This window comes from Ursus maritimus, unplaced genomic scaffold, assembly GCF_017311325.1.
Source record: "Ursus maritimus isolate PB19 unplaced genomic scaffold, ASM1731132v1 scaffold_2, whole genome shotgun sequence".
NCBI classification, from domain to species: domain Eukaryota; kingdom Metazoa; phylum Chordata; class Mammalia; order Carnivora; family Ursidae; genus Ursus; species Ursus maritimus.
Window position 1 is genome coordinate 3,323,418 of NW_024424452.1, and position 26,566 is coordinate 3,349,983.

Sequence of the window (26,566 nt, forward strand, 5' to 3'; positions counted from 1 at the left end):
AAAAAAAAAAAAAAAAAGCAAGCCCAATTTTTGGCAGTTAAGCAAGCCGACAGGCATGGTGGAGAGACATCCCATTAAGCTCTGTGGCCAGGAAACAACCTTAAGTGCATTTTTGCCCACCATTAGTAGGTAAAAAGAGAAATTGGAAATTTCTTTCTGGGAAATTGAGAAAACTGGAAGTGATGTCATCGTTTTAGAATTTTTCTAACGGAGTCACAATTTTCGATAGCTATTGATGCTGTTCGGAGCGGGGACCGTGTCACGGGAAGGTTGAGGGAGGGCAGATGGCTCAGCCCGGCGGGTGCTGAGGCCTGCCCCCCCCCCCCGCCCCCGTGCTCTCCGGCTCAGGGCACCTCCCTTGGCTCCGCGCCCCGCAGGCCTCCTTTTCCACAGCTCGGACTCGATAAGAACTGGGGGGTGGGGTAGGGAGGGGGGGGCAACGCAGTAAAGAGGAAACAGAATATAAATTTTAAGCCGAGACATTGCCAGCTGGTTCCAGCAGAGCTAGAGGACAGCAGATTTGGGCAGGAATCCAAGAAGCAGAAACACAGAATATAAAAGGAGCAAAAAGCTTTCTTTGCTGCTCTATCGATCGAAGAAAGAACAAGTCCGTTCAAAAATCCGTCAGAATGTCTTTCTGAAAACTCAAACGTGGACAAGATGAGCTGGATTCAACAGCCACTCTATGTCACCGTCTTCCCGGCTCGGATAGTGCCCTTTGTCAGTGTTGAGCTTACCCGTAAAACGTCTTTTGGAAATTTCACCCAGATGGGTGTTATTTGCTGAGGCTGTTTCCATCTTTTTTCTTTTTTAACTAGAAGTTGTGTTAGGAAGCTTTATCCAAGTGCCGCCGAGAAGCAGGTACCGAATCCGCCATCCATGCAAGCAAGACCCACAGTAGCCAGAGCAGGGGTGAGGCTTCTCTGTGGGGATACCCCCAGCTCTGCTCTCTGGCAGGACAACCAGCACCCTTGTCTTCATGCTCTCCTGTTTCAAGCTGAAATATTGCGTGCGGTATGATTAAAAAGACCTCGGGGTAGCACATTCAGGGCCCGAGCAGGGGAGTCCCAAGGCAGGGGCGGCTCAGGAGGAGCCTGGTGTCCTCGCCAAGCACGGGACATGTGCTTAATCGGTCTCTGCTGAGCGAGTGGGTCCCTTGGCTCCTCCCCATTCTCCTTCTGTTTCTCCTTTGTCTCTGATTCTGCCCCTCCAGCCTCCTTGACCCGGTCCTTCTCCCTGACCCGGTCAAGTGTAGTCTCGAGTGTAGTCTTCAGAGTTGGGCCCGGGGAGGGGGAGGCCTGTGGGGCCTTGCAGAGCCAAGCAGAACAGACCTGAGCCAGCAGCCCCACTAGCTGGAGGAAACGACCAACCGACCCACGCCCGGCTCCATCAGTGGTGGAGCCCCTCCCCGTCCCCTTCCCTCACCCCATCCCCATGCCGTCCCAGACTCCAGCCTCCCATAAAGCATTTCCTTTTCCCCACTGCCCCCCCCACACCCACCCCTGCAGAGCGGGGAAGGAAGCAGCCCTGTGAGAGGGCCCGCAGGCAGGGGCTCCTCGCCCTCACGGACCGGGCCTGGCCTTGCACACCAGAGCTGCAAAGCAGGCGAGGGGTCCAGGCAGAAGGCTCATCAGGGCCCCTGGATCTGAGCGTCCATGACCTTGGACTGCTCACCGCACGTGGGGCCTCTCGAACTTTTTCTCCGGGAGCTTTTTAAAGTGGCAGAAAGTTCATCTCAGAAATGACTTTGTGTTGGGATAGTAAGACAACTAGAAACTAAGAGTAGCAGCTAACGTCCGGGGACAGGCCTCCAACCCAGCAGCTCCTCGTTATCGCACGACACTGCGCCTCTGTCCTCCACAGCTGCACACAAAGAAATTCCTGGCAAAGGAGTGCATTGTTGCTGGAATTTCTCACAGCACCCTGCCCCACGAGGCCCCTCAGGGGGAGAGGGGGTGGAGGCGGGGAGCCTGGAGCTCTGGGTCAGGTCTGCGGGCGTGGCCCTGCGGCCAGGGGTGAGTGACCCTGGCTGCACAGAGCAGCAGGGACCCCACCCCAGCTGGACACTCGCTGCAAGGCATGTCTGGGGACACTGGGTGCCAGCCCCTGCTTTTCAGGACCCAGCCAGCCTGCTTGTTCTCATTATAGTAGATCAAAGAGAAGGAGAATGAGGTGTGTGTAAGTCTCCTGCTCCCTGTCTTTGGTTCTCGGCATGGCTGGGATGTGGCCGAGAAAAACAATTTATGTGCCCAGAACCAGGATGCCTTTTACACCTTGAATTCCCTCACCTCTTCTGGGATTTTACTGGCATTTCCTTCAAGTTCGGCCTGCGGGCCCCAGCCCAGGCTCCCATTTCCCTTCCCTGGTTAGAACTTTCCACTCACATCTGACCCAAAGAGAGAAGGGGGCGCTCATGTAAACAGGTGATTTTATTTTATTTTTAATTGCTAGAACCAGGAGCTGTGGGACATCTGAGTTTCACGGAGATTCTGGACACATCCCTCAAGGTCAGCTGGCAGGAGCCTCTGGAGAAAAATGGCATCATTACAGGTTAGTATCCCTGTCTTTGGGAAAAATGAAAAACAAGTTCACCCCAACAAGGGAGATGGGCATCACTGTAAACAGCCCAGATGGCCAGGGGACGGGCGCTGGTGGCCTCTCTGGGAAGTGGACACGTCTGCCTGGCCATCAGCAGAGGGCCAAGGGCTCAGTCCCCACACCTGGCACCGCATGCCCCAGACCCCACCTCCCTGGGGGCATTTCCCTCCATGGGCCTCAGCCTCCGAGTCTTAACAAACCTCTAAAGCCTTTCATCGGGGAAAATCGGCATTTCATGGCACATCCCCTCAAACTCACCGTGCCCCACGGTTCTCTTTGCGACGCGGCAAGGTTTGTGCCGATATCATGTCCCGCTGACAGAGGAAGCTGAGGCCCGGAGAGGCCCTCCTTCAGCACACGAGCACAGGATGCCAACCGGGTACAGACGCTTCACTGAAATGCTGCGATCAGGCAGCAGCCAGGTCCCTCCCTGCCCGAACCAGGGTGCCAGAGCAGAGCCCGGGCATCCTGGCTCCGGCTCCCCTTGTCCTCTGCCCAGCGCCCCCCGGGGACCTGAGGTGAGGACAGCCAGCCTGCAGGTCCACCAGAGAGACTCCTCTCAGGCTGCAGGTGTTTTTTGTGGGGCTTTGATGATTTTTTGGGAAAGAGAAGAGTTTTAACCTGAAAGGTTAAATTTAAATTTAAATTTAAATCTTGGCTTCAAAAAAAAAAAAACATTCTGGGTGGCTTCGGCATCAGGGGAAGGTGGGAGCCTCGCCTTACCTCCTAGACCCTCCATTTCTTTGTGGGCCTGCAGGGAGGAGGCACTAGGGCCACAGCTGCCAGCGGCCCCATCCATTTCGTGAGCATTACTTGAAATGTCAAGCCAGCCGCTCGTGTTCCCACCACTCAGCCAGTGGGTCTGGGACATTCAGTCTGTGGCAGGCATTCTCTGGGACTCTGCCTGCAGCACCTCCTGTCACGTCTGGGCCTTCTGCCTCCGCCCTCTAAGCCTTCAGGGGGACCCAGCTCCTGAGCGAGTCATGTCCATCCTGCTTGTGAGTCCACTTAGAGCCTGGGCCTCGGGACTCAGGGCTCCTTCCCCCCACTGTGTCTGGACAGCAGCAGTGGCGGCCATGGGCACCTCCACGTGCCGGCACCTTAGTGTCACAGCTCAGCCCCACACAAAGCACCTCCTACAACCCCCACCTGAGACCGTGGGTGGTGCTGCCCCAGGGTCCCACGGCCAGCAGGGGACTGGGCCAGCACCTGGATGCGAGTGTCCATGTTCTGGCCTCTACATCCTCAGTGTGCCGGTGGTGGGATTCGAACCGTGCTCCTAACCCCAAACCGGAGAGAGTTTCCCATCTTCCTGCAGTCACAGCCTCTCGCCAAGTCTCTCAATGTACCCAGGGCCAAAGAAGCACCTGACAGCTGTTTCTGAGGTCACTTGGTGCAAACAACTGATTTATATGCTAACAATAGCTGTTTGAAATGAACTAAAAGAGCAGTATTTCCTTCTTCAAACAAGTAAGATGTGTGTTTCTGATGTTCCTGATGGGATCGGTCTCTGCCCACCTTCTTGAACGTGGGATCAGAGTGGGCCCCACCACCTTAATTTCCCACATCTGTCTTCATGCTGTATGTGCTCCTGTGTCACAGAAACCACCAGAAACTCAGCTTGTCAAAGACAGGATGTGTCCACAGACAGGCACATAGCACACCCTGACCCTGAACTTGGAAACAGCTCAGGCTCCAGCTCTCCATTGTCCCCCGGGGATGCAGGTGGGTGGTGCCCAGCATCACTGTGCCCCTGAGCTGTTTCTGGGGCTCGGGACAGTGTCCTGGGTGCCCGAAGGCATAGCCTGGGGACTGAGTTCCTCCCCTAACTCCTCTTTTCTCTCCCATTAGTCAGGAAAGCTCCTGGTGCCAACCCCTCCCCCTTCTTGTCTGCAAAACACCGGGTAGTTGCCTTTGTTAGGCCAGAGCCCCCTACAGACCATGCAACAGAGGGCACCTGTCTCCCTGACTTTTAACCAGAGTACATGTGTGGGTCTGGTTCTGCCCTCAGATCTGATGCTTTGAAATACTCACCGTCAGTAATATAGTAACTCCAGGAAAGGGGAGAAGTCACTACTGGAACTGGACTGCAGGAGCCAGGATATGTATTCTGCAGTCTCTCAGCCCTTGATCGCCAGTGCGAGTGTGCAAAATCACAGAGGTCTCCTGCCCGCCGCCCGGAGCGGAGGAACCGAACGCAGTGGGGGATGGGCAGAAAAGGGAGCCCGTTTAGTTTGACTTTGCTTTAAGCCATACAGAGGGAGGAAAAAGCAAGCCAGGCAGTGCTAAGGAAAAGAAAAAAGCAAAATCACCAAAAGCGCATAGAGGGACACTGCCCTCGGAAGCAGAGTCTCCGGCAGACCCCTTGGGGACCGGTCGGTGCTGTGGCTGGAATGAAACCTGCGCTCCCCATCAACTTCAGAGGCGGGCGTCCGCGGCTGCCTGGTTGGCTGTGGGCATCACGACGGCCGAGCCTCAGAGACCTGGCTAGGGCTCCTGGGTAGACGTATGCACACGGAGACTTCCGTTCCTTCAGATACACGTGCTCACACGGCACGCCTCACTCCTGGTGTAAATCTTCGGGGAAGCCCACAGGCGCACGTCATCACCTGTGGTGAAGCAGAGCCAGCATTTCCCGGCTGAGCGGTGGTTGCCAATATTCCAATTTATGATCCTCTGTTCTCGCCAGCTAATAGGGCTTAATGAACTCATTTTCGTATTTTATTTAAACAAGTATGTGTCGTTACAAGCAGCAGCCTGTAGTCTACGTGGAGCTTGGCCTTCTGACGGCTGCCCGCTGGGGTCCTGGGCTGGCGGCACCACCACGACAGCATGGGAGATGCTCTGCACTCCCTCCCAGCGGCCGCTTGGTCCCCGCCTTGGCGCTGTCTGGCCTGTGCTGTTGTCTTTTCCATGCGTGCTATGAAGTGTGCCCAGCGTCCCAGGAGCTCTGGGGGAGGCTGCCGAGGGAGAGGGCCTACAGGAGCTGAACCCAATGGCTATGGTTCCCTGGGCCTCACAGCTCATCCCTCCAGCCACCTCCCCGGTGACCCCTGCCCTCAGCGAGGCCTTCGCTCTGCCCCCCAGACAGGTCTGTACCCTCCACAGACGGGGCTCCAGGCGGGGCGTGCCAGCCGCTGCACAGAGTCTATCCCAGGCTCCGGGCCGAGTAGCTCACCGAGGAGCAGAAGGAAAGTCTGATCTGTGGGCAAAGCCAGCTTCGGAAAACCACAGACTGTCCTTCCCGAGCCTCCTTGTTAACGCAGCTGCTGTTGGAGCGGCTGCAGGGCGGACGACAGCGGCCCGGGGTGGTCCTCTGCATGGGGTGCCGGGTGGTCCAGACACCTGGGGGAAGCCATCCCTTACCAGCCATAGGCACACGGAGCAGCCCCGGGCCTCCCTGTCAATTCAGGGCCAGAAAGAGAGCGCAGCCCCAAGCAGGGGCGGCCGGCCGGAGAGCAAATTGCCCACTGCGCTTATTGTGAATTCCAGCGTCTTCCCCTCTCCCTGCGCAAAGTCTGATTTATGAGGGCCAGGATGCAGACAGACAGCTTGTGATTGGGTGTACTGCTCTCTTGTAGAGCATTTACTTCAGATCAACAGAAAATTATTTCTGAAGCTGCCGCGGTTGTTAGTCTCAGGCACCGTTCGGAGCAGGTAGGACATCCACCCGCCGAAGGCGCCCGGCGCCGGCGGGGCGGCCTCTCCTCCTCTGGCATGCTGCAGCAGGTGAGACGCCCCAAGCTGCCACACACCCCCCGAGGAGTGGTGCAGGAATCTGAGTGCCCCTCCACCCACCACGTGCCCCCCCATCCATCCATGTGAGGCTTCCCCCCCATCCATCCATGTGCGGCAAGCCTCCTGTGCTGTTCCCCGCGATGTGTCCGGGCCGTGCTTTCTTGCCGTGGGGGCTTTGCTTGTGTCGTTTGGTTTTGTCTGTGTCCACAACGCCAGCCCACCTGTGTATCAGGCCTGACGTAACAGACCCCAGCCACGCTGCCCTACCAAGGACGCTGGAAGCTCTGGGTTTGGGATCCAGGTTGCCACGACAAGCAGCATGCTATATTTTTGTAAATTTTTATCAAGAACAGCTTTTAAACAAATAAAATTATCTGGCAGGCACGCTTGGAACCTAAAACAAAGTCCTCTCCTCCTGTACATTCAGGGAAGACTCCCAGGACCAAACCATTCAGCGATGTATCGGGTGTGACCCACCGAGGTCAGGTGGCAGTCAGGTGTGCACACATCCGCGCTTCAGAGAGAAGGCCGTGCATGGACGGAGGCTCTGTGGGGAAGTGTGGAGCCCGGGCCAACCCTAGAAACCCTTGCTGGCTTCCAGCAAGTTCACAAACTTCTCTGAACCTTCGTGTTCTCCATTGTGAACAGGTGTAGTGATTTGGAAGTTCTGCTGTGAGGACTGAATGAACTAACATAGGTGACATGCTCAGCACACCCCAGGAACATTGGGAACACTCTGGGTACTTGAAGCTGTTGATACCCATTGCCCAGAAGGCTCGATTTTTAATTGTTCCGTTAGGTCCAAAATTCTCAGTTGACAAAATGAACTGATTGGTCTGGTGCACTGAGGAGGGGGGAGGCTGGACCTGGGACACAAGGAGGGTGAGGAGGGAGAGTCTGAGGTCCGGAGGGTCCAGGGCAGTGGGCGGTCTGCCAGCTCGAGCACCATGTGGGAGAGGCGAGGTCTGGGGCAGCCATGGCCAGATGGGCTGCGCAGAGCACAGGTGCCTGGGTGGAGACCAGAAGGTAATGGGAGAGATGGCACGTGCATGGAGGTGCCCAGCGCTGCCCCTGTGCTGCCCTCCCCGGATGTCCCGTCAGCACCATCCGGCCTGTGGGCCTGGTGTCCGCGCACGAGTCGCTGGGCTGTGGGACTGCAGACGGGCAGCAGCTTCTGACATTAATTTTTTTTTCAAAATATTAAAGTCCCGAGATGCTCTCTAAATTCTTGTTTACCTACAAGCACAAGTTTCTAACTATATTTATTGCTTTCATCAGAATGAGCTTTAAGACGCCTCTTGGTGCTTCGGTATTCCTGAGTTTATTGACTGGAAAGAAGGAAGAGCAAGCGTTTTCAGCCATTCCCCTTGCCTTTGGACCCGCGAGCGCCTTCCATCACTGTCTTCCACTTTAGAAGACGCTCTGCTGGGTCTCTAACCACATAAACCTCCCTCCACGGGGGGGTTGATTCGGGATCTTGCTGGGGCTTTTCTCTCTGAGCCTCAAGTTGCGGTGGAATCCGAGGCTGAATAAATTGTGGTCATGAGGCCCCACTGGACTGAAGAGAGACCAGGGGAAAATCAAATTTTGCCAGGAAAAGAGGAGGCTCAGAAAGTGGGGACGCAGCAGAACTCAGGCAGAGAGGGACTTTTTAGGAAAAACACTTTGTGTGGGAGAGAGCATCTATCAATCATTTCAGGAGGGAAAAAGTGGCAGTGTTTCCACAAATTAGTAGCAAGCCAGGAGCAAGCTCCTGATTTAGAGTGGTGTGTAATGAAAATATCAGCGTATAAAAATGGAAATATTGATGAAACGCACCCACAGTCTGACGCGAGATGAAATCAGGCACCGCAGGCTGGTGGCTGTCACTCATCTTTCCTCAAGCCAGCTGGGGTGCTGGGGTCACCGTGCGCAGGCGGCCCAGGCTCCCGCAGTCCACTGGGTGGTGGGGGGACAGGAAGCCCGTGGGTGCAGGAGGGGCCCGGCCCGGAGTCTTGTGTGCTCAGGGCAGCAGGTTCCCACCCAGCTCCAGCACACCTGCCAGGCTCTCGTGCCCTTTCAGATCCTCCGCGACATCAGCGGCTTCCGGACGGCGCAGCTAACCCTGTGTTCTCGCTCCCCAGGCTACCAGGTTTCCTGGGAGGTGTATGGTAGGAACGGCTCCCGGCTCACCCACACCCTCAGTAACACAACTCACGAGTACAAAATCAAAGGATTGTCGTCGCTCACCACCTACACCATTGACGTGGCTGCTGTCACCGCCGCGGGGACTGGCCTAGCCACTTCGTCCACCATTTCTTCTGGAGTGCCCCCAGGTCAGTAAAACCCTATGGCCATATCTCTAAGGGCGTGGCGCTCCAAGATGACTAGCGCTCTGGGTGGATGGCAGCCCTGTGCGCAGCCCTGGGTCCTTCAGAAGAGGGGTGTCCTCTTCCTGCGGGGGCGGTGAGGTGGCAAGTGAACTGTGACCCAACGTGGACCTTGTCCTCTGGCGTCTGTGGTTGGGGCATGGACTGGAGGGACATGCCCCAAGGAGCGAGCTGGCCCCAAGGTCTTGCCCTTCAAGGAGACCATCGGTCCGGGCCCATGCACAGGGAGACAGATGCAAGCTTCCTCCGGAGGGAGCAGGAGGAGGCATGGATGTTAATACCAAGACTAGGAAGCAGAAAGCTTTATTCACTCAGTGAGACAATGGAGATTTGGTTTGCAGTAAGAAAAGGGAGTAAGAGGAGGTGGGAGGGAAGGGAAGGCCTTGAAGACAGAGGGAGGCAGATGCGTCCCTGTGGGCTGGGGAGGGTGTTAGCCCAGTGCTGGCCTCTGCAGCCCATTGCCCATCGCCCATCCCTCTGCAGTGTGGGTGCAGGGGATCCTTGGTGTCCTGTCCTTTTTGAAATGCAGATTCTCTTTCTAAACGTGCAGCACTTTCATTTCGGCTTTGGAACTCTGCACTCAACTCTTTTCTCCCTGATTTTAAAGTTTATGTTTAAAATAAAAGTGTTTTTCCTGGGAATTCACAAATACGAGGGAATGTGAGAAAGTATTGTGGGGCTCTCGGTTCAGTTCTGCAATTAAAGCTGTGAGGTCTCTTGCTCTTTAAAAGACGTCAGTTTGTCTTTTGCGGGTTGGTCTTTGAGGATAAGGCTCTGAAGCTCTCTCCGAAGTCACACTTCCTCCTATGACGTCCTCCACCTCCAGACCCGTGTTCAGAGCCCAGTTGTTTTCTTGGACAGGATGCAAAGCACATAAAACACAGTAAGGAAAGAAATCCGCACAGAAACAAGTGTGTCCTCCTCCCAGGGACCGCATCTGGAGAGTGCCCAGCAGTCCTCCAAGTTGTGTGTGGTGGAAGGATGAGGCGCGGTGCTTCCTCCCCCTGAGCAGGGCGAGCTCATAGGACACTTTCTAGAGGCCAGTGGCCACCTGCCGTGCCCGCTGGGGAGCATAGATCACCATATCCTCCCTCTGAGGCAGCAGGGGGGCGCTGTCACTCACAGCAGCACCCCAGGGGCTTCTCATAAAGCAGATTGCTGGGCCCCCGGGGGTGGGGCGAGGCTGGAGGATTTGCCTCTGGAGCGGTTCTCGGGTGTGCAGACACTGCTCATTGGGGACCATACTTTGAGGCAATCCGGTATTTTTTTTTTATAATAATATTTTTTTATTATGTTAGTCACCATACAGTACATCCCTGGTTTTTGATGTAAAGTTCGATGATTCATTAGTTGCGTATAACACCCAGTGCCCCATGCAATACGTGCCCTCCTTACTACCCATCACCGGCCTATCCCATTCCCCCACCCCCCTCCCCTCTGAAGCCCTCGGTTTGTTTAAAGGCATTGACAAGATAAGTTTACTTTTTTAAAGAAAGAAGTCTTTGGCTTATGGGAAGATTTGTTCATTCCATGTAAACAGCCGGTTCCCACAGCACACGTTGAAAACATTGTTAACGCTCTCAGGGCGTCTGGGTGGCTCAGTGGATTGAGCGTCCAACTCTTGATTTCAGCGAGGGTCATGGTCTCAGGGTGGTGAGATCAAAGCCCACATCGGGCCCCTGCCTGAGCAGGGAGCCTGCTTGGGATTCTCTCTGTCCCTCTGCCTCTGCCCCTCCCGGCTCGTGCACACTCGCTCTCTCTCTCTCTCTCTAAAAAAAACCACATTGCTAACACTAATAACTAGTGATGGTGGCCTGATGCTGGATTTGTTAGAATTGTCTCTCACAGAGGCCGACAGTAATGCAGGCAGAGCAGGCACATGTGAGCAGCTTTCCGTGGATGGTGTGGGCTCCGTCCAGCCGCGGCGGGGAGCAGGCTGGCAGACCTCCGGAGGCACCGCAGAGCGAGAACTCGGGGGAGAGGGCCCCACGGTGCTAAGTAAACCCTGATGAACTAAAGGTGAAGGAAGCAGTGGAGGGGCTGCCGCGTCCCCTAGAGGTCAGGTCACCCGTAGCTGGGGATGGATCCCAGGGCATCCCCGAGCACCCCGCGTGTCGGCGGAAAGCAAACACAACGACCGTCTCTCTGGAGGGCCCTGTGCCACTGGCTGTGCTGAAACTCCACAGCCATTCATGTCTGGAGCACCGTTGAGAGAATCCAGTGAGCTGAGACATACAAAGACAAGAGTCACTTGTCCTTTGATTTCAACATTTTCTGCTTCAAATTCATTGCATGAGATGTGGAAAGCCCCCTTGAGGTCCCAGAGACCCTGCCTGTGCCAGTGCCGAACGGATCACTAAAGCAGTTTTATTGCCCCTCTGCAAGTCCCGGTTTCCAGCCCCGCCCCCCCACCCCCCACCACAGGCGGGCAGACCAGGAGGCGTCCCTCAGACACCATGCAGGCAGCACGCAGCTCCCACTCCCTGCACATCATCCCTCTCTCCTTCCTTCCATCCCACTGTCTTTCTCTAGAGTAGCTTGTGTTGCCCAGTGCTTTTCCCAGACTTGCGGTATTTCACTTCCAAGTGGGACAGGCTCTTGGGGTGGGGGGAACAGGGGTAGCCTGCCCGAAGCTCTCTATTCAATGAGTAGGCTGCAGCCCCAGGTAACCTCCCTGGATGGGAGCCCATCAGAGCCCCCTCTCCCCCCATTTAGTTGCCAGAGCAACTGAACTCAGAGTGGGGAGAGCTCTGCACTTTCACTTGAATGCGGTTGTCTTGGAAACCAGACCCAGGTCCTAAGGCTCAGGACCCACACACCTGGCAGCCATACGCAGCACCCGCTGTCTCCCACCCGCCCCACTCTGCTTGCCCTGGCATCACGGTCATCACCAAGGGGAGGGCGGACATTTGGTTGTGTTCTTCTCGGAGCCTGGAAGAATCACATCCATTCGTCCTTTCTTCCTTCAACGAGTATCTGTTAATTACCTGCTGTGCACGGAGATGAGTAAGTCCTGACCTTTAGAGCAGATCATCCAGGGGCCACATGGATATGTGTCCTCATCTCCCTCAGAGGCATGGGGCCTGATGCACGACCCCCCCCCCGCCAACGTGAGGATCGTGTGGTGGTTGTGTTCCCGGAGAAGCAGCGCTTCTCACTTACATGGTTTTGAAAACAATTCCAGGCATTTTGAAACCATTTACTCGCTGACATGTCTGGTGCATTTCCTAAGCTGTTGGAACTTGCATCTCCACATCTTGTCTCTCGTTTGTCTCTAGAGCTCCCTGGCGCCCCGTCCAATCTGGTCATTTCCAACATCAGCCCCCGCTCAGCCACTCTTCAGTTCCGACCGGGCTATGACGGGAAGACCTCCATCTCCAGGTGGATCGTAGAGGGTCAGGTATGCTCTCATGGGAGCAGACGGCAGGGTTTCCAGAGATTCCTAGGGGCCCTGTGCGTGAGCGGCAGGGAACTGATATGTGTACAGAATGGTTGGTCAGGGGCGCAGTGACTCTCGGGACAGGGAGTTTGAAGGACGGGTTTGAAGACTGGAGATGATGGGCTGCTGGGGGCAGGACGTGGAAAGGTAAGAGAGCCAGGATGTTAGGCTGGGGTCTGAATGGACCATAGAACGAGTGATAAGAGGGCTTCATGGTTGAGTTCTGACTCCAACTAGGTACCCAAATTGGATAGCATCACTGATTTATTTCTTTTGAATTCCATGTAACAATAAGCTCCAAATGTACAAATAAGATGATTTTTTGGTACAACTTGTCTATCCCATGAGTGAATGCATCTGCAATGTGTAGAGAGCATGTTTGTTCCCTAGACTGTTCCAGGCAGCACACAAAAAGGAGGAATTTCCATCTTGGGACAAAGGAACACACATCACAGCTGAGGACCAGCAGGGAGGCCCGAGGGCTGGAGCCAGTGTGGGGAAGAGTGGGGAGGCGCTGGGCTCGAGGAGCCCCAGGCACACATCACACAGGGTCCCGGACATGGGGTTTCCTGGGACTGGGGAGCACCACACAAGCCACGGTATCCTCTTCCAACAGGAGCAGGAGATAAAAAGCTGAAGAGACAAACTGTGGAAGTAGAAGTGTCAGAATATTCTTGTCTCTGGTTAAATCCCAGTGACTTCCGTCACTATGCTTGTATTCTGTTGTAAGACAATTCACTCTCGGAAATTGGCCGTAAATTAAGGAACCAAGTCCACATACATCCTCAAAACTTTGATTAAGCAATGATTTCTGAAAACAGATGCAGAAATCTAGAAGTGTAAGCCAGCTGGTTGGGGCTTATCGATAGAGGAGGCTGGAGCAACTATTTCCTTAGGAAAAAATCAGCAGAACATCCACAGAGGTCCCCAGTGAATGAAAACCAAAATGATAAAAGCAAACTTTAAAACACATAGAGGAAAACACAGGAGAAAATCACTTTGTCTCATGAAAACCAGTTCTAGCATCTCAAGTCCATCAGAAATAGCTGGGCAGGGAATACAGAGGCATGTGGTGCCGTCTTCGGTGTCACTGGTCCCGGCACAGCTGAGCCCCATGAATACCAAGGACGCGGGTCTGCAAGCTTCAGACCCGCGTGTCAGGCTCGGCTGGGCTGCAATGACGTAGGAAGGCCAATATCTTGGGGGCTCCCCAAACAGGGGCTTTCCTTGCTGCCTCCGGGGCCAGCCGGGAGCACGCTACTTCTGTGTGGATTCTGTTTACCAGGATTCAGTCGCGAGCCTCCAGGCACACGCCAGAGAGTCTGGGAAGCGGCTTAGTTTTCCCGAGAAGTGGAAGCCACGTGGTGGGTACAGAACCACTTCTCCGCCACAGTGTCTGCTCTCCGCCGCTGTCCCATAACCACAGCTTTATGTTTGTAACATAACAAATTGTAAACATACCCAAGAGGAAAGACAATAACACAACGAACTCCCACGTACCCATGACCTAGATTCATCTGTTCTATTACCTGGATCCATCTAGCTCCCCTTTCATTGTTGCTGAGGTGCGTTTGGTCTTTTTTTTTAATGCTTTTATGCCATTAAATGCAGCTGTGAAAAATATAGTAAAGACTACATTCATTGACGTGTTGACATAGGAAGATGTTCACACGCATATTATTTAATGCAAACAAGCAGATCAAATGTAGTATCTGTATTATATGAAGTCATTTATGCAAAGTGATGTGGTCGTATTTGTGTGGAATGGTGACGTTAGCAGCTAATCTGGTTAGGTAGTCTAACTTCTTTATATATATATTAGATACACATGTACATAATTTTATATATATATACACACACACACACATCTGTACATTGTCTCCCCCCAGTGTCATTGAGAAATAACCGGCACACATACATCCCTGTCTAAGGTGTAGGCATGATGGTTTGATTTGACTGCAGTGTTTTAAAGCACATCTCAGACCGCACGTCATTTCACCACGACATTTTCAGGGTGTGTCTCTGTCTCTATGTGCGCACAGCAATATGGGTGAATTTCACAGACATAACATTGAGCAGACAAAGCCAGACTCGTGTTCTCAGTCAACACCGATTCCACTTATATGAAGTTCCAATATAAGATAAAGTAATGTTTGGTGTTGGGGTCCTGTCTCCCCCTGGGGTCTTGGGGTTCCCCGGTGGGGGAGAGGGCAGCTGGAGCCTCCGGCACTCTGGGAATGTTGCTTCCCGGTCTGGATGTGGGTGACGTCTGTGTACTTATCCTGCGCATGGACCTGTGCATAGAGTGCTTGTCTGTATGTCTGTATTGCCTTCGGTAAAAACTTTACATTAAAATATGGATACTTTCAAGATTATAATGCCACTATCACACCTGATAAGATTAATTAAAAATTCCTTAATATCAGGGGGCACCTGGGTGGCTCAGTCGGTTAAGTGTCTGCCTTCAGCTCAGGTCATGATCTCAAGGTCCTGGGATCGAGCCACACATCAGCTCCCTGCTCACTGGGGAGCCTGCTTCTCCCTCTCCATCTGCCACTCCCCCTGCTCATGCGCTCTTGCTCTCTCTCTGTCAAATAGATAAATAAAATAATTAATTAATTAATTAATTTAAAAATTCCTTAATATCATCTAATAATCAGTCCACATTCATATTTCCCCAAATTTTCCAAGAATATCTTCTTACTCTGGTTTTGATGAAAGCAAGATCCACAGGAAACTTGACACTATGCATTTGATTGTCATGATTCATAAATTGTTTAAAGAAATTTCTTAACAGCTATATCAGTGGTTAATTGGCATATAATAAACTTGTATTTCTAGAGTGTACAATTGGATAAGTTTTTACCTAGATGCACATAGTCCTGTGGAACCCTCACCAGGATCAAATCGACGCGCAAACCCATCACCCCTAGAAGTTTCCGTGTGTCCTTTGTGACCCCCAGCCCGGCCCCAGCAACCATGTGTCTGCCTTCTGTCTTTGTAGGTTTAGACCCTTCATCTAGAGCCCCCCCCGCTTTGTTCCCATGCCAGCGCCCTGTGGACCAATCCCAGCCAGCTACCCCCTGGCTGTCCCGCGTCGGAGGGGCACCCTTTACCTCCTTGGCTGTCACTTGCCCCTCGGCCCATGTGTCCTGAACACTGGGAGTTCACTCCAAAACCTCGATTAGCATATCCTCGGGGGACACATCCCAATAGCCTCAGTGCATGCCTGAAACTGGGGTAGCGCCGACCGTGTGTGTGCTGTGTCTTTCCCCAGACATACAGAGCTAGACGGAATTTATACACTTGCACAGTAAGAGATGAATAAGAGTAACCGATAACAAAATAGAACAGTTATAACACTACGCCATCGTAAAAGTATGTGACTATGGTCTCTCTCCCAAAACATCTCACTGTCCGGTACCCACCCTTCTGCTTCTTGTGATGATGTGAGATGATGAAACAGCCGGGAGATCAGATGAAGGAGGGGAATGATGTAGGCCTGTGACTCGTTGTCAGGAAGAGGATCCCCTGCCTCTGGACCAGGGGGTGAATGTGGGTGGATCCCTGGAACACAGGGCCACAGAACACGGGTAACGGCTGACTGTGGACTGTGTCCACTTTGGTGCAGTTCCCAGCCAGCGCCCGTGTGCCCCACACTGCAGCATGCCAGGACACGTGGTGGCCACTCGTCCCGCTTTCAGGGATGCCGAGATCCCTGCAGCTGCGCGTTCCCCCATCAGCCTTGCAGTTAGTGGTCTCAGCCATCGATGGTCTTCCCGGAGTTAAGCATTTTCTTAAGGTTTTCAAAATGGCCGTTTCCTATCATCTGAAAAGAAGCACGTCCCCTCATCCCTCAGGCAGGTCAGTTACCCTGAACACAGGAAGGCAAGATAAATGCCAAGTCCTTTTCCTGAATTCCCAGTCTTAGAGTAAGGGACTGCTCCCCATTTACTCCCAGTATTAAAGAGACCTACCTTCCTTCCTTCCTTCCTCCCTCCCTCCCTCCTTCCCTCCCCTCTCCTTCCTTCCTTCTCTCCTTCCTTCCTCCTCCCTCCCTCCCTCCTTCTCTCTCTGCCTTATCCCTGCTATCTCTTTTCCTGAGTTATCAATATGAAAGAATATTTTTTAGAAATATATTCAGTGCTTTTAAATCACCTACAGTCATTATTCTTTGTGAACATAACCTTGGCGCATCTCAGCCAGTGGGCAGCCCTCCATGTTCTGGACTTTCTGACATGGAGATACCAATCTTTGATGGTTTCGTACACAGTAGGATGTCCCGGGGTCATCCTGTGCCTTCCTGCCCTGCAGCTCAAGCTCGGAGCGAGTCATTCCCATCTGGTTTTGTTTAGTGTCAGATGGTGTTTAAAGACCAGAGTCTGGGCACTGCGGGTGGGGAAGGGGTGCTTACTGCCTCTGAGTGGTCATTCTAGACCTTTCCAGGGGACAGAGAAAGGAAGCATCATGAGTTCATGCTGGTATTTCCAGTCAAATTTAAGATTACTTTAACTTTGAATTTACAGTTAAATACCTTTTTTGTAAAATTGTGTTTTTAGAAATATTAACATCATTGCTTACGTTCGTTCTTCTACTCTTGTACAAAGAGTTTCACAATGATAATTTCAAGGGTACTCCTTACAATAGACTGCTGAATGCACTGTAAGTGTTTGTCCTTGGGCTGTATTCCACTATGGGTGTACCGTCAAAATACTGGGTTCTGCATTATTTTCTCTGTGTGGTTGGGTCACCAACTTCATACAAAACTAGGCCCTTTCATTTCAGGGCTGGGTTTCATTTTGTTCTTTTGCTTCCTTTTTTTAATGACTGCTTTCTTGAAAAATCATTTTACTTTAAAAAATTGTTAAAATATTTGAAATTTATTTTCCAACATGTAACTCATTCTCATGAGCTCAAAGTCAAAACCATAGAAAAGGTCTATTCAGAGACGTTCACGTTCCTCTTTCCCGCTTCACCCCATGGCCTCTGTCCCCCAAAAGCCCCATATTAGGTTTTCGGTTTACCCTTTCTTGTTTTTTGCAACATAAGCAAATACACACGTTTGTGTTCCTCGCTTCTCACTCAGAACACAGCACCTGGCTCTCTTCACCACATCCCAAGACCCTGTGTGTCCTGTGGGCAGACCTGCAGCATCCCTTCCTGCAGCCGCAGTCCTCCCCGTGCCCGCGTGCCAGAGTCCTCTGCACCCCCTCGTGGTGCACACCCCTTTTCTTTCTGCCGTCATAAATGACCAGACCCTTAGTGGCTCAGACAGCACTTGCGCATTGGCTCACACTTCTGTAGGTCACAAGGCCAACACGCATTTCCTGGACTAAACTCAGGGTGTGGGAGCCTCTAGAGGAGAATCGCTGGCCTGGCTCATTCACGTGTTGTCAGATTCACTGCCTCGTGGTCCTAGAACTGAGTGGGCTGTCACCATCCCCAGGGTCCATGGCCACCATGTTCCTTGGCCCATGGCCCTGCTTCCTGCACTCCCTGAGCCAGCAGTGACAGGTCCAGTCCCTCTCGAGCTTCATTCCTCCTCCTCCTTCCCTCTCCTGTTTATGACCACCCTCCTGCCTCCCGCTGACACTGGTAAGGACTCAGGTGAATAGACTGGACCCACCCAGATAATCCAGGATAATCTCCCTATTTCAGAGCTCTTAACCGTAATTGCATCTACTAAGTCAGGTTACAGGCTCACAGGTCCCAGGAATTAGGGTGTGGAGTTCCCGGGGTGGGGGCATTATTCTCCCCGAAAGATTTTCTTCTGCCTTTTGCATAATCATCTTGAATCTTTGGGATGGATTCCTGGGAGTGGAATCACTAGATGGGACAGTGAATGTCTATGTAAATTCTCTAGACATTACCAAATCCTTCTGCTGTAGGTGGTAACACATTGCACGCCCATCAGCAATATATATGAATTTGTGCCATGCCAAAAAAAAATACAAGTCTAATTTATCAATCATTTCTTGCATGCTTTTGGGTTGTCAGTCACAGAAAGGTTTTCCCCACCCTCAGATTATAAAGGAATTCACCTAACTTTCCACTTTTTTTTTTTGCGTTTTTTTTGCGTCGCTTTTTTGCGTTTAGCTCCCCAACCATTTGGAATTTGTCCTTATATGTGGAGTGAGGTATGAATGCGGTTTTGTAATTTTGCAAACAGCTATGTGATTATCCCAAAGCCATTTAATAAAAAGTCCCATTTTTTTTCCTCCTCCTGATTTGTAATATTAAATTCCCATATGCACTTGGGTTTATTTCTGAACTTTTTATTCTGTTCTATTAGGCTGGTACTCATGCACTAATGCCACATTGTTTAATTATAGAGGCTTTAAAATGTGTTTTCATGTCTGGTAAGGTCTTCCTGACCCTCATCACTACACACCCGTGCACCCTCCCCCCATTTTCCGTGTTTAGGACTTTTCTGTCTACTCTTGTTGATGTCTTAGTACGGGGGGTCCTCTACCCAGGAGCATGACACGTATACGCCTTTCCATTGGTTTAAATCTACGTTCGTCAGCGGTTTTCCTCTTGGCAAAAGCACTGGGTTATCTATTCCCACCCCCTCTCTGCTCTGAAAAATGCAGGAAAAGTCAGGGGCCACCAGCGTGCCTCGAGAACTGTGGTAAAAGGAGTGTGGGCTTTGCCCCAGGCAGACCTGTGCCCCCTTTTCCTAGCCCCCTCTTTCCCTGCTCTGTGATCCTGGACATATTTCTTAAGCCTTAATCTCCTCATCTGTGAAATGGGGTCAACAGTACCATTTGCAAGATCGCCATGAAGATTAAATACTGTGTGTAATTTTAATTACATTTTCTGACATTCTGCTCACATATAGGATTACAACTGATTTTTGAATATTTTTCTTCTTTGAATGACTGGCACGAAGCCGCCACTCAGCCTTGTGGGCCAGAAACTCTTGAGACTCCTCTTCTTACTTTATTAATTCTACCCTAGTTTTCTACAAGGAAGTCCTATCACCCGTTAATAGTGACAGCTTTGTGTCTTCTTTTGAAATCCTGTTTCTCTTTTTTTGTTTCTTTTAATTTATTTATTCTGTAATCTTGATGGGAGGCCGAGCTGCTCCCCTAGGCTATCGAACTAGAGCAGTGATAGAACAGTGGTGGTTTTATTACTAACTTTCAAGAAATTCTGTTAAGGTTTTATCATCATTTATGACATTTACAACATTTATGGTATGTTTTTTGTTTGTTTTTATAGCTAACCTATGTCGGGTTAAGACAGCTCTTTTCTAATCCTAGTTTGCTAGGACTTTTTGGTTTGTGGGGTTTTTTTAGGATTTAAAAACGTCATTAATGTTTATTTTTATCACAATATTACTTTGCATTGTTGAGTCATTCATGGTTTTTCTTCCATCATCTGTTGGTAAGATGATGTATGTTGATAGTCTAATGTTCAACCACTGCAGTGTTCCTGGGATAAACACAGCTTGATCATGATGGCTCTTTGGTTTGGTTTAGTTTGGAGCTGAGATCGTTGTATTCGTGTTCATAAGTGAACTTGGCCTTTTCTGGCTGTTGGTTTGGCTTTTAAGATCAATAGTTTATTTTCTCACCAGTTTTCATAAGCAAAGATGTGATTGCCCTCCAGGCAGGGTGAGAGGCAGGGCTGCTGACACAGAACTTGGACACGGAGCAGAGCCTCAAGGGCGAGGGCGTCTTCCCAAAGTGCTCTGGGTTTCCCAATCCTGGCTGAGCCTTAGCGAGTGGGGCGGAGCTGGGGCATCGCCCTGTGGGTGAAAACTTCCAGGTGGCACTGTGGAAAAAGAGCTGCAGTCCCTGTTGTGCTGCTCCCTCAGGGACTCCGGGTGCCGGGTCTCCAAGCGGGACGCGGTGATCCAGCCTCTCCATGTCTTGTCCCGTGGGTTTAAAGGCTCCAGTTCCCCAGGGGAGCACGGTCTGGGCAGCCTCTGTGCCTTTCCCCAGGGGTCTTGCTCCCCCAAGTCTGCCTGATAGCGTCCCATGTGGTGAAGGTCCTAGGTGCGGTACCCACAGCCAGCAACACAGACTCCCCGGGTGTGCGCCCCAGGCTGCTGGGCTCACCACTGGCTCAGCTTGTAGCCATCAGTTAAAGGTTCTACCTAGAGTTTGAGATTTCCCTGAAGTTCATGTTTGCCTTTCACCTCAAAAGTATTTCAAAACTACAGAAAAGTCGTGAGATTACTACAAAGAGCTCCCTTCACTCAGAGACCCCATATAAGTTTGGTCAGTTGGCCCAGTGTGTTCTCGGTGGGAAAAGGATCCAGCCCAGGATGACGTGCTGCCCCTGGTTATCACATCTCTCCAGGGTCCTTCAACCTGTCCCCCTTAGTTCCCCAGCCAGTCCTCGATTTCGTGACCTAACGATTTTGAGGGTTACAGGCCATTCGTTTCCTAGAAGACCCCTCAATTTGGATTTGTAAATTTCTTTATAATTAGAGCCAGGTCATCCATTTTTGGTCAGAATGTCACAGAGGTGATGTTGGGTTATTCCCAGTGCATCCTGTTGGGTTGAATAAGACATCGACAGGTCCCATGATTGGTGGAGTTAATCTAGCTCATGTGATTAAAATGGCCTCTGCCAGGTTTCTCAGCCGTAGGACTGCTTTCCTTCCCTTCACAGTTAGTAAGTATTCTGTGGGGAGGTACTTTGAGATTCTGTGAAAATCTCATTCTCCTTTCCACTCACAACCACTAGTTTTGTCCTAAGAAACGGAAATTTCTTGCCTGGATTAATTAGCACAATGAGGGCACCAAGTAGCCACCTTTCTAATTCAATCTTTTCTTCTGCATTTGTTGATTGGACTTGCCCTGTAGGAGACAGTTTTTCTCCTCCCATTTATTTATTCATTTGTTTGTTGGTATCAGTGTAGACTCATGGATTCCTACTTCACTTAACAGATTCTAATCCACTTCCGTTGGTGCTCTAGCTCTCCTGCATTTATCCAGTGGGAGGCCCTTCCACCTGCTTTTCGTGTTCTCCTCGCGTGCCTCCATAACTCTAAGCACACCCTTGCCTTCTATCACAACAAGGTATTCCAGGCTCCTCTTCTTCATTCTTCTCTTTTCAGCCATTCCTCCAAGGAACCTTGGGTCCTTTCAGTGGAGAGTGGTACTTAGAAACCAAGATCTGGGCATTAGATGTGCTCACTGCCACTGGATGTCCAGGCCTCCTCCAGTGCGTGGAGCTAGGAGATACACACCGTCAGGCGCATACATGTCTCCACCTAGGTCTATTTCTGTATCTGTCTACTTACGCTGAAAATCACTAATTCACATCACACCTCCAAATACAGTTTAGTACCACCTGTTTATTCAGGCTGCCCCTTTCCATGTTTACACTAGCCTTTCTTTGGCTCCCTCTAACCTCGGTTATTTATTTATTTGCCAAACCCCCCTGTATGTGGGCAGTCCTCCCACCTGAGTGGGCTGCCACCTGCTTGGATACCTTTGCACAGGTCCTGACCCTACCTCCCCCTACCAGCTGCCCTAAAAATTGTAACATGCAAATGTAAGTTATCAAAATCTTAAGTTAATCATTATGTCTTAATTCTGAGCCAGTCATAATTGTTCTTATGTCCACATTTCAAGTCCACTGTGTTTCTCTCTGTGCCCACAGGCTGTGGTTATTATGAGCGTCTCCTCCCACAGGGAGTGCTCAGTTAGATTCTGCAGTAGGTTTGGCCACAGCTTCACTTCCCACTTACGTCAGCCTCGAGATACATCCCTAGCTTGCCAGTGATCGGTCTGGCATCTGAGAAGACATCTGTCGTACCCAACCCAGCACTGCTCTGGCTTTGGGGCGAGAGGCTAACCTTGAAGGTTATCTTGTCTGCCTTATTGCTCCAACTGGAAGTCCCTTAGAAATATTCTCTCCAAGGTATTTTAAAATTAACTCAGCCAGTCTAAAAATTCTGGTAGTGGTGCAGATAGTTGATACTTTAAAACCCAAAGAGAATTTTTCCCCTCAAAGCTCATTATCTGGATGATTTGTGTTTAAATGTTCCTAGAGAGTAAACATCTATAAGCAGAAGTTCTGTTCCAAGCCCCGAAGGTAAGGATTATAGACTTTTCCTGGGCTCCTTAGGACAGAGTAACGGCCAAGAAGAAGACAGAAGACAAGCCATGGGCATTTCGCCGCGTGGTGTGCTGGGAGCCCCCAGCGGGTTCTGTCATGGAGCCAATGCGCGCTTCTCCAGTGTCTGCTTGGCCACGTGAAAGAGGTGCCCTTTTCCTCAAACCTCTGGATTGACTCCATCAACAGACCGCTACCCTGGTTTACATTGTCCTGATCCATTCAGTTTGGGTTGAACAGGCTGGACCGCTTTTCAATCATATGTTAAGTTATCCCAAGGAAATTTCATGATGATGTGGCAACTGTTAGCATGAATATCCATTTTTTTTCTTTTGGCCAAACCAATCCTGCTTTTTTTTTTTTTTTTTTTTTTTTTTGCAACCTGTTCCTGCTAACCTCAAAGGCATATGGTGAAGGGCATGTCTTTACAAATTAATGAAGGGGCGTCTCTTTAAATACCTTGGCCAACACTCTGCTGCAGTTTTCTACAAACTCCTGGCGGAATATACTCCAGTTCACCCACGTCACCTGCCAACGCTTACACGGCCTCATCTAGGGGAAGAGCAGGTCTGCAGCCCCCCTTCTCACTCCGACTGCCAGGACTCTGGCCGTGAGATCTTTCCAGAAACCCCATCCTACCCCTCTCCTGTGCCGCCTCCTGGGCATTCGCCACCTTCCATGGATCATCGTTCAACTCATCCCCCAGGAAAGGCCGCAGACAAGTTCCCTGAGGATACCTGGTGCCCAGATGAAACAGTCAGTGACGTGAGGACAAACAGCACAGGCGTTGGGGTCAGAGAGATGGGACCTTGAACTCCAGCTCCACCACATCCCAGCTGGACAGCCACAGGCAAGCCACTCAGCTCAGGTGCTTTGGCTGGGACGCAGCGATATTAATACCTGCTCTGAGGGGCTGCTGGAGAATTAGAACACTTTGTCATATCTGCTTATCTAAGATGTGCACGCCTCTGCTTTCTCTAGGCATGAGGCACTTCACAAATGAAATCCCCTCTGGTACCTGCCAGCCCTCCAGGCCGCAGGGGCTGTGTCCCCGGCCTCCGTGTGTACTGTCCGCCCATGTCAAGTTCCCCCCACGAAGCCTCTCTTCAGCTCACCAGCTACTTCCCCGAGAACATCTTGGTGGGTGCCATGGTCGAGACAGGCTCCAACTTTCCTAAACTCAGAGCAGCATGGCCCTTGAGACTGTCACCGGGATAGGTGAAACCTCTGGAACATTCCTCACCTAATTCTCTTTGGATAGATGCAAGCTGAACCCAGGCTTTCTATGCCATGAGACTCTAGCGTTCCCTTGCCCAGCCTCTTGCCCTGTGCCTGGCCGCAGGCCAGAGTTCAGAGAGCAGTAAGAGGCTGGAGCACCGGGTCCGGCGAGGAGTCGGCCGTCCAACGACTCATCACACTGAAAGCAGAGAGTAATTTCTGAGTGAGCCCGGGTGCCGGCAGAACACGGGAAGGAGGGACCGCCCTGGTTCAGGGGGTGGTGGAGGCCCAGGAGGAGATGGCGTCTGCCCCCCATCTGCAGGAACCATGACATCGGTCAGGGCAGGCAACAGCCCAGCGGCCTTCCAGGTGTTAGGATTTGGGTCCTTCCAAACACTTCGTGGCAGGATACTGGTATTTTCTTCCCTTTGATCCACTTCTCAATCACATCATCTTTGCAGAAAAGTTTCCTTTAAATTCTGGCTGCTTTGAAAGCTCACCAGGAGGATTGTATCACTCGGCATTATCTCCAGTGAATCATGGAAGGAAAGACCCTCATCCTTGGAGGAGTGCATTGCCAGGCCCTGTAGTGAGCCGATGCACAGATGTGGGTTAAAGTTTTAGAAAGCAGCTTTTATAGGTATTTCTGGCTCAGTAATGCTTTATTTAATTAGCAACCTTTGACTGTAGAGTGAGCAAAACCTCTCTTCCCGCATTTTTATGGTGCACGTAGAAGGGGAGAATGCAAATGTTTTATGTTTTCATTTGCCACTCCTGTTTGCCTTCTCGGTCCCTCCGTAAACCCCTGCCGTCTGCAGCCATTCGCTGTGCTCTAATAGCCAAAATAACATCTAGTCTTCTCTAAAGCTGCTTCGAGCAGGTTTCCTGTAATGAAGATGCTGGCGGTACAGATAAAACTGTTTCCATTCCGAAAATGGGAAGGGGAAAAAAAGCCCACTTAGTGCTTGTCTGTGCATAATAGTACCATTTTCTTAAAAGGACCTGTTTTAGAGAGCATTATGGGCTAATAAAGTAAAGCATCAGTCTGCCGACTGCGGTCTCGGTAACTACAGGGCAGTGGGGATGGAGCAGGTGGGGGCGTCACAGAAGCCCCAGGTGGCCCCCATGTCCACAGCGGTGGCATTCAGAGAGGAACATTCCTGGAAGAAATGGAAGTTTCGAGCAACGTTCCCTGTATCCCAGGGCACCTCCCGCCGAGGGACTGGATCGCGGACTGATGAATGGACGGCCAGGCTTTGTTTTCTTTCCCATGTGCTGGGTGCTCACCTGTGAGCGTGACTTACCAGGCGTCCCCTAAGCTGCCCGAGCCACAGCCTCTCACAGTGAATTTCTCCCAGCGGTGAGCTGCAGGGAAGACATCCAGGTGGACACATGCATCTCCTTTCTCTCCTCCCAAGTAGAAGCCTATACAGCCTGGGTGTTTCCCTCCATGCCCAGGTTCCCTGGGGCTTTAAACCAAGTGTGCTGCCAGAGAATTCTAGAACTGTGGCTCTTCTGTGCTCCCTTCAGCTGGATTTGCCTCCGTTCTGCACCTTCATCTACTCCCCGTGGCCGAGCGCTAGCTGTGTTCATCCTTGCCAACCTGGAGCCTCAGGGAAAAGCAGCCGTGCCTCTGATGAACAGGGAGACACGTCCCAGCCTTATGGGGGAGCAAACGGCTGTAGGCCTTGGAAGAGGCTGGAGTTGTGAAGACCTTGTGTTTGAAAGTAGGAGTGTGCGCACTCAGTTCCCCTAAACTGTTGCTCGAAACGGTCCCCTTGCCTGTATGCTATTTTCGGTGACTTCTTACCCTCTAAGAATCCATCAGAGTGTTAAAGAGCGAATTTGGAAATGTGGAGGCCAAGAGATCTAAGGTTTCTTGAAGTGAGATAGTCAACGCCTGAAGCTTTGCCTTTGACCTTTGCAGGATGGGCAGGACCGGCAAGGGCCCCTGGAGTCTATTCAGCCCGAGGCAAGACTGGAAAGAAACAGGCCAACTGGTAAAGCACAGCGCCAAAAAGCAGGACCCTAGGCCCGTTTGTGAGGAGCCAGCCTCCAGACCACTGGGTGTGGGAGGGTCTGTGGGCTCCCCGGCTGGCAGAGGGCGAAGACCACACACACTGGGGCGTGTTGTGGAAAGAACAGTGCATTGAAAGCTCTGGCGTGGAACTCACACATATTGAGCATTAATAAATGGAAGCTCATAATAAAAATAATAAAGTCAAGGCAAGCATGTGAGGAAAGGCTGCGTTCCTGGGGAGGCCTGTGGGGAGGATGCAGGGCCACACCCAGAAACACCTGGAAAGTCAGGCAGGCCCAAGCCCAGGCCAGCTCAGGACAGGAGGTGCTCGTGGTCAGAGAGCGGAGGAGGGCTGAGTCCCTGGTGAGGGGAGGGTGTGTAGATTGGGAAGAGGCCCAAGCTCCAGGGGTTGGAAGCCAGCCGGGCTCCAGCACCCGGAGGAGTGTCAGCGGAGAGTCAAGCTGCCAGTACTTAGAACTCACTCACGTGGAACCCAAATCCCACAGCTTGAAAAATGTCAAGTTCAGCTCACCCTGGCCTCCTTTTCCCCAGTATAAATTAGGCCATGAATGGCAGGGGGCATCCCCAGCGGCATCCTGGGCTCTGAGGCTTCACCTGGCCTGGAGGGCGCGGGCCAGTCATCCCCACCCCATACCCGCCGCTGCCAGCACGGCCCTGGCAGCGCTGCCTGGGCCCCCGGCTCAGTGAAGTCCCGCCTGCTCAGGAAGCAGACGAGCCAGGAGGGCCAAGAGCCTCTCATGCTGCTCCGCTTTGTCCAAGAAATGCTCTTCTCCCTTGGTTACAGAGTGTCCTGGGAACGTAAGCCTGGTGAGACTGGGACCTCGTCTGTCCTGTTCCAGGTGCACCCCTCCGACCCAGAACAGGGCCCGCTACATGGCAGGAGGGTGCCCGGAGAAGCCTGTTGCCCGTTGGGGGGGGGTTGGGTCACCACACAAACCTACGGACAGAGTTTCCATGCTTTCAAAGCATTTCTTTTCCTTATTTAACTGTCCACCTGACTACTATCCCCTCTGACGTTGGAAAGGCTTTCCAGTGTGTTCTGTCTCCTGCAGTGACAGAGGCCAGACGTTTTTTGCCTCATCACTT

The 26,566-nt window shown here is 51.7% G+C and overlaps 1 protein-coding gene across 1 annotated transcript in view; it reads left to right on the forward strand.

The window, feature by feature from the left end:
- Window positions 1–25,698, forward strand: part of LOC121103724 (protein sidekick-1-like) — a 409,695-nt gene extending 383,997 nt beyond the window's left edge. Inside the window, exons 19-22 of the mRNA XM_040634718.1 lie at window positions 2,452–2,550; window positions 8,460–8,651; window positions 11,984–12,105; window positions 25,367–25,698. Of these exons, the coding sequence (XP_040490652.1) occupies window positions 2,452–2,550; window positions 8,460–8,651; window positions 11,984–12,105; window positions 25,367–25,471 (518 nt within the window). The 3' untranslated portion in view covers window positions 25,472–25,698. The remainder of the gene's footprint in view (window positions 1–2,451; window positions 2,551–8,459; window positions 8,652–11,983; window positions 12,106–25,366) is intronic.
- Window positions 25,699–26,566: the final 868 nt, after the last annotated feature.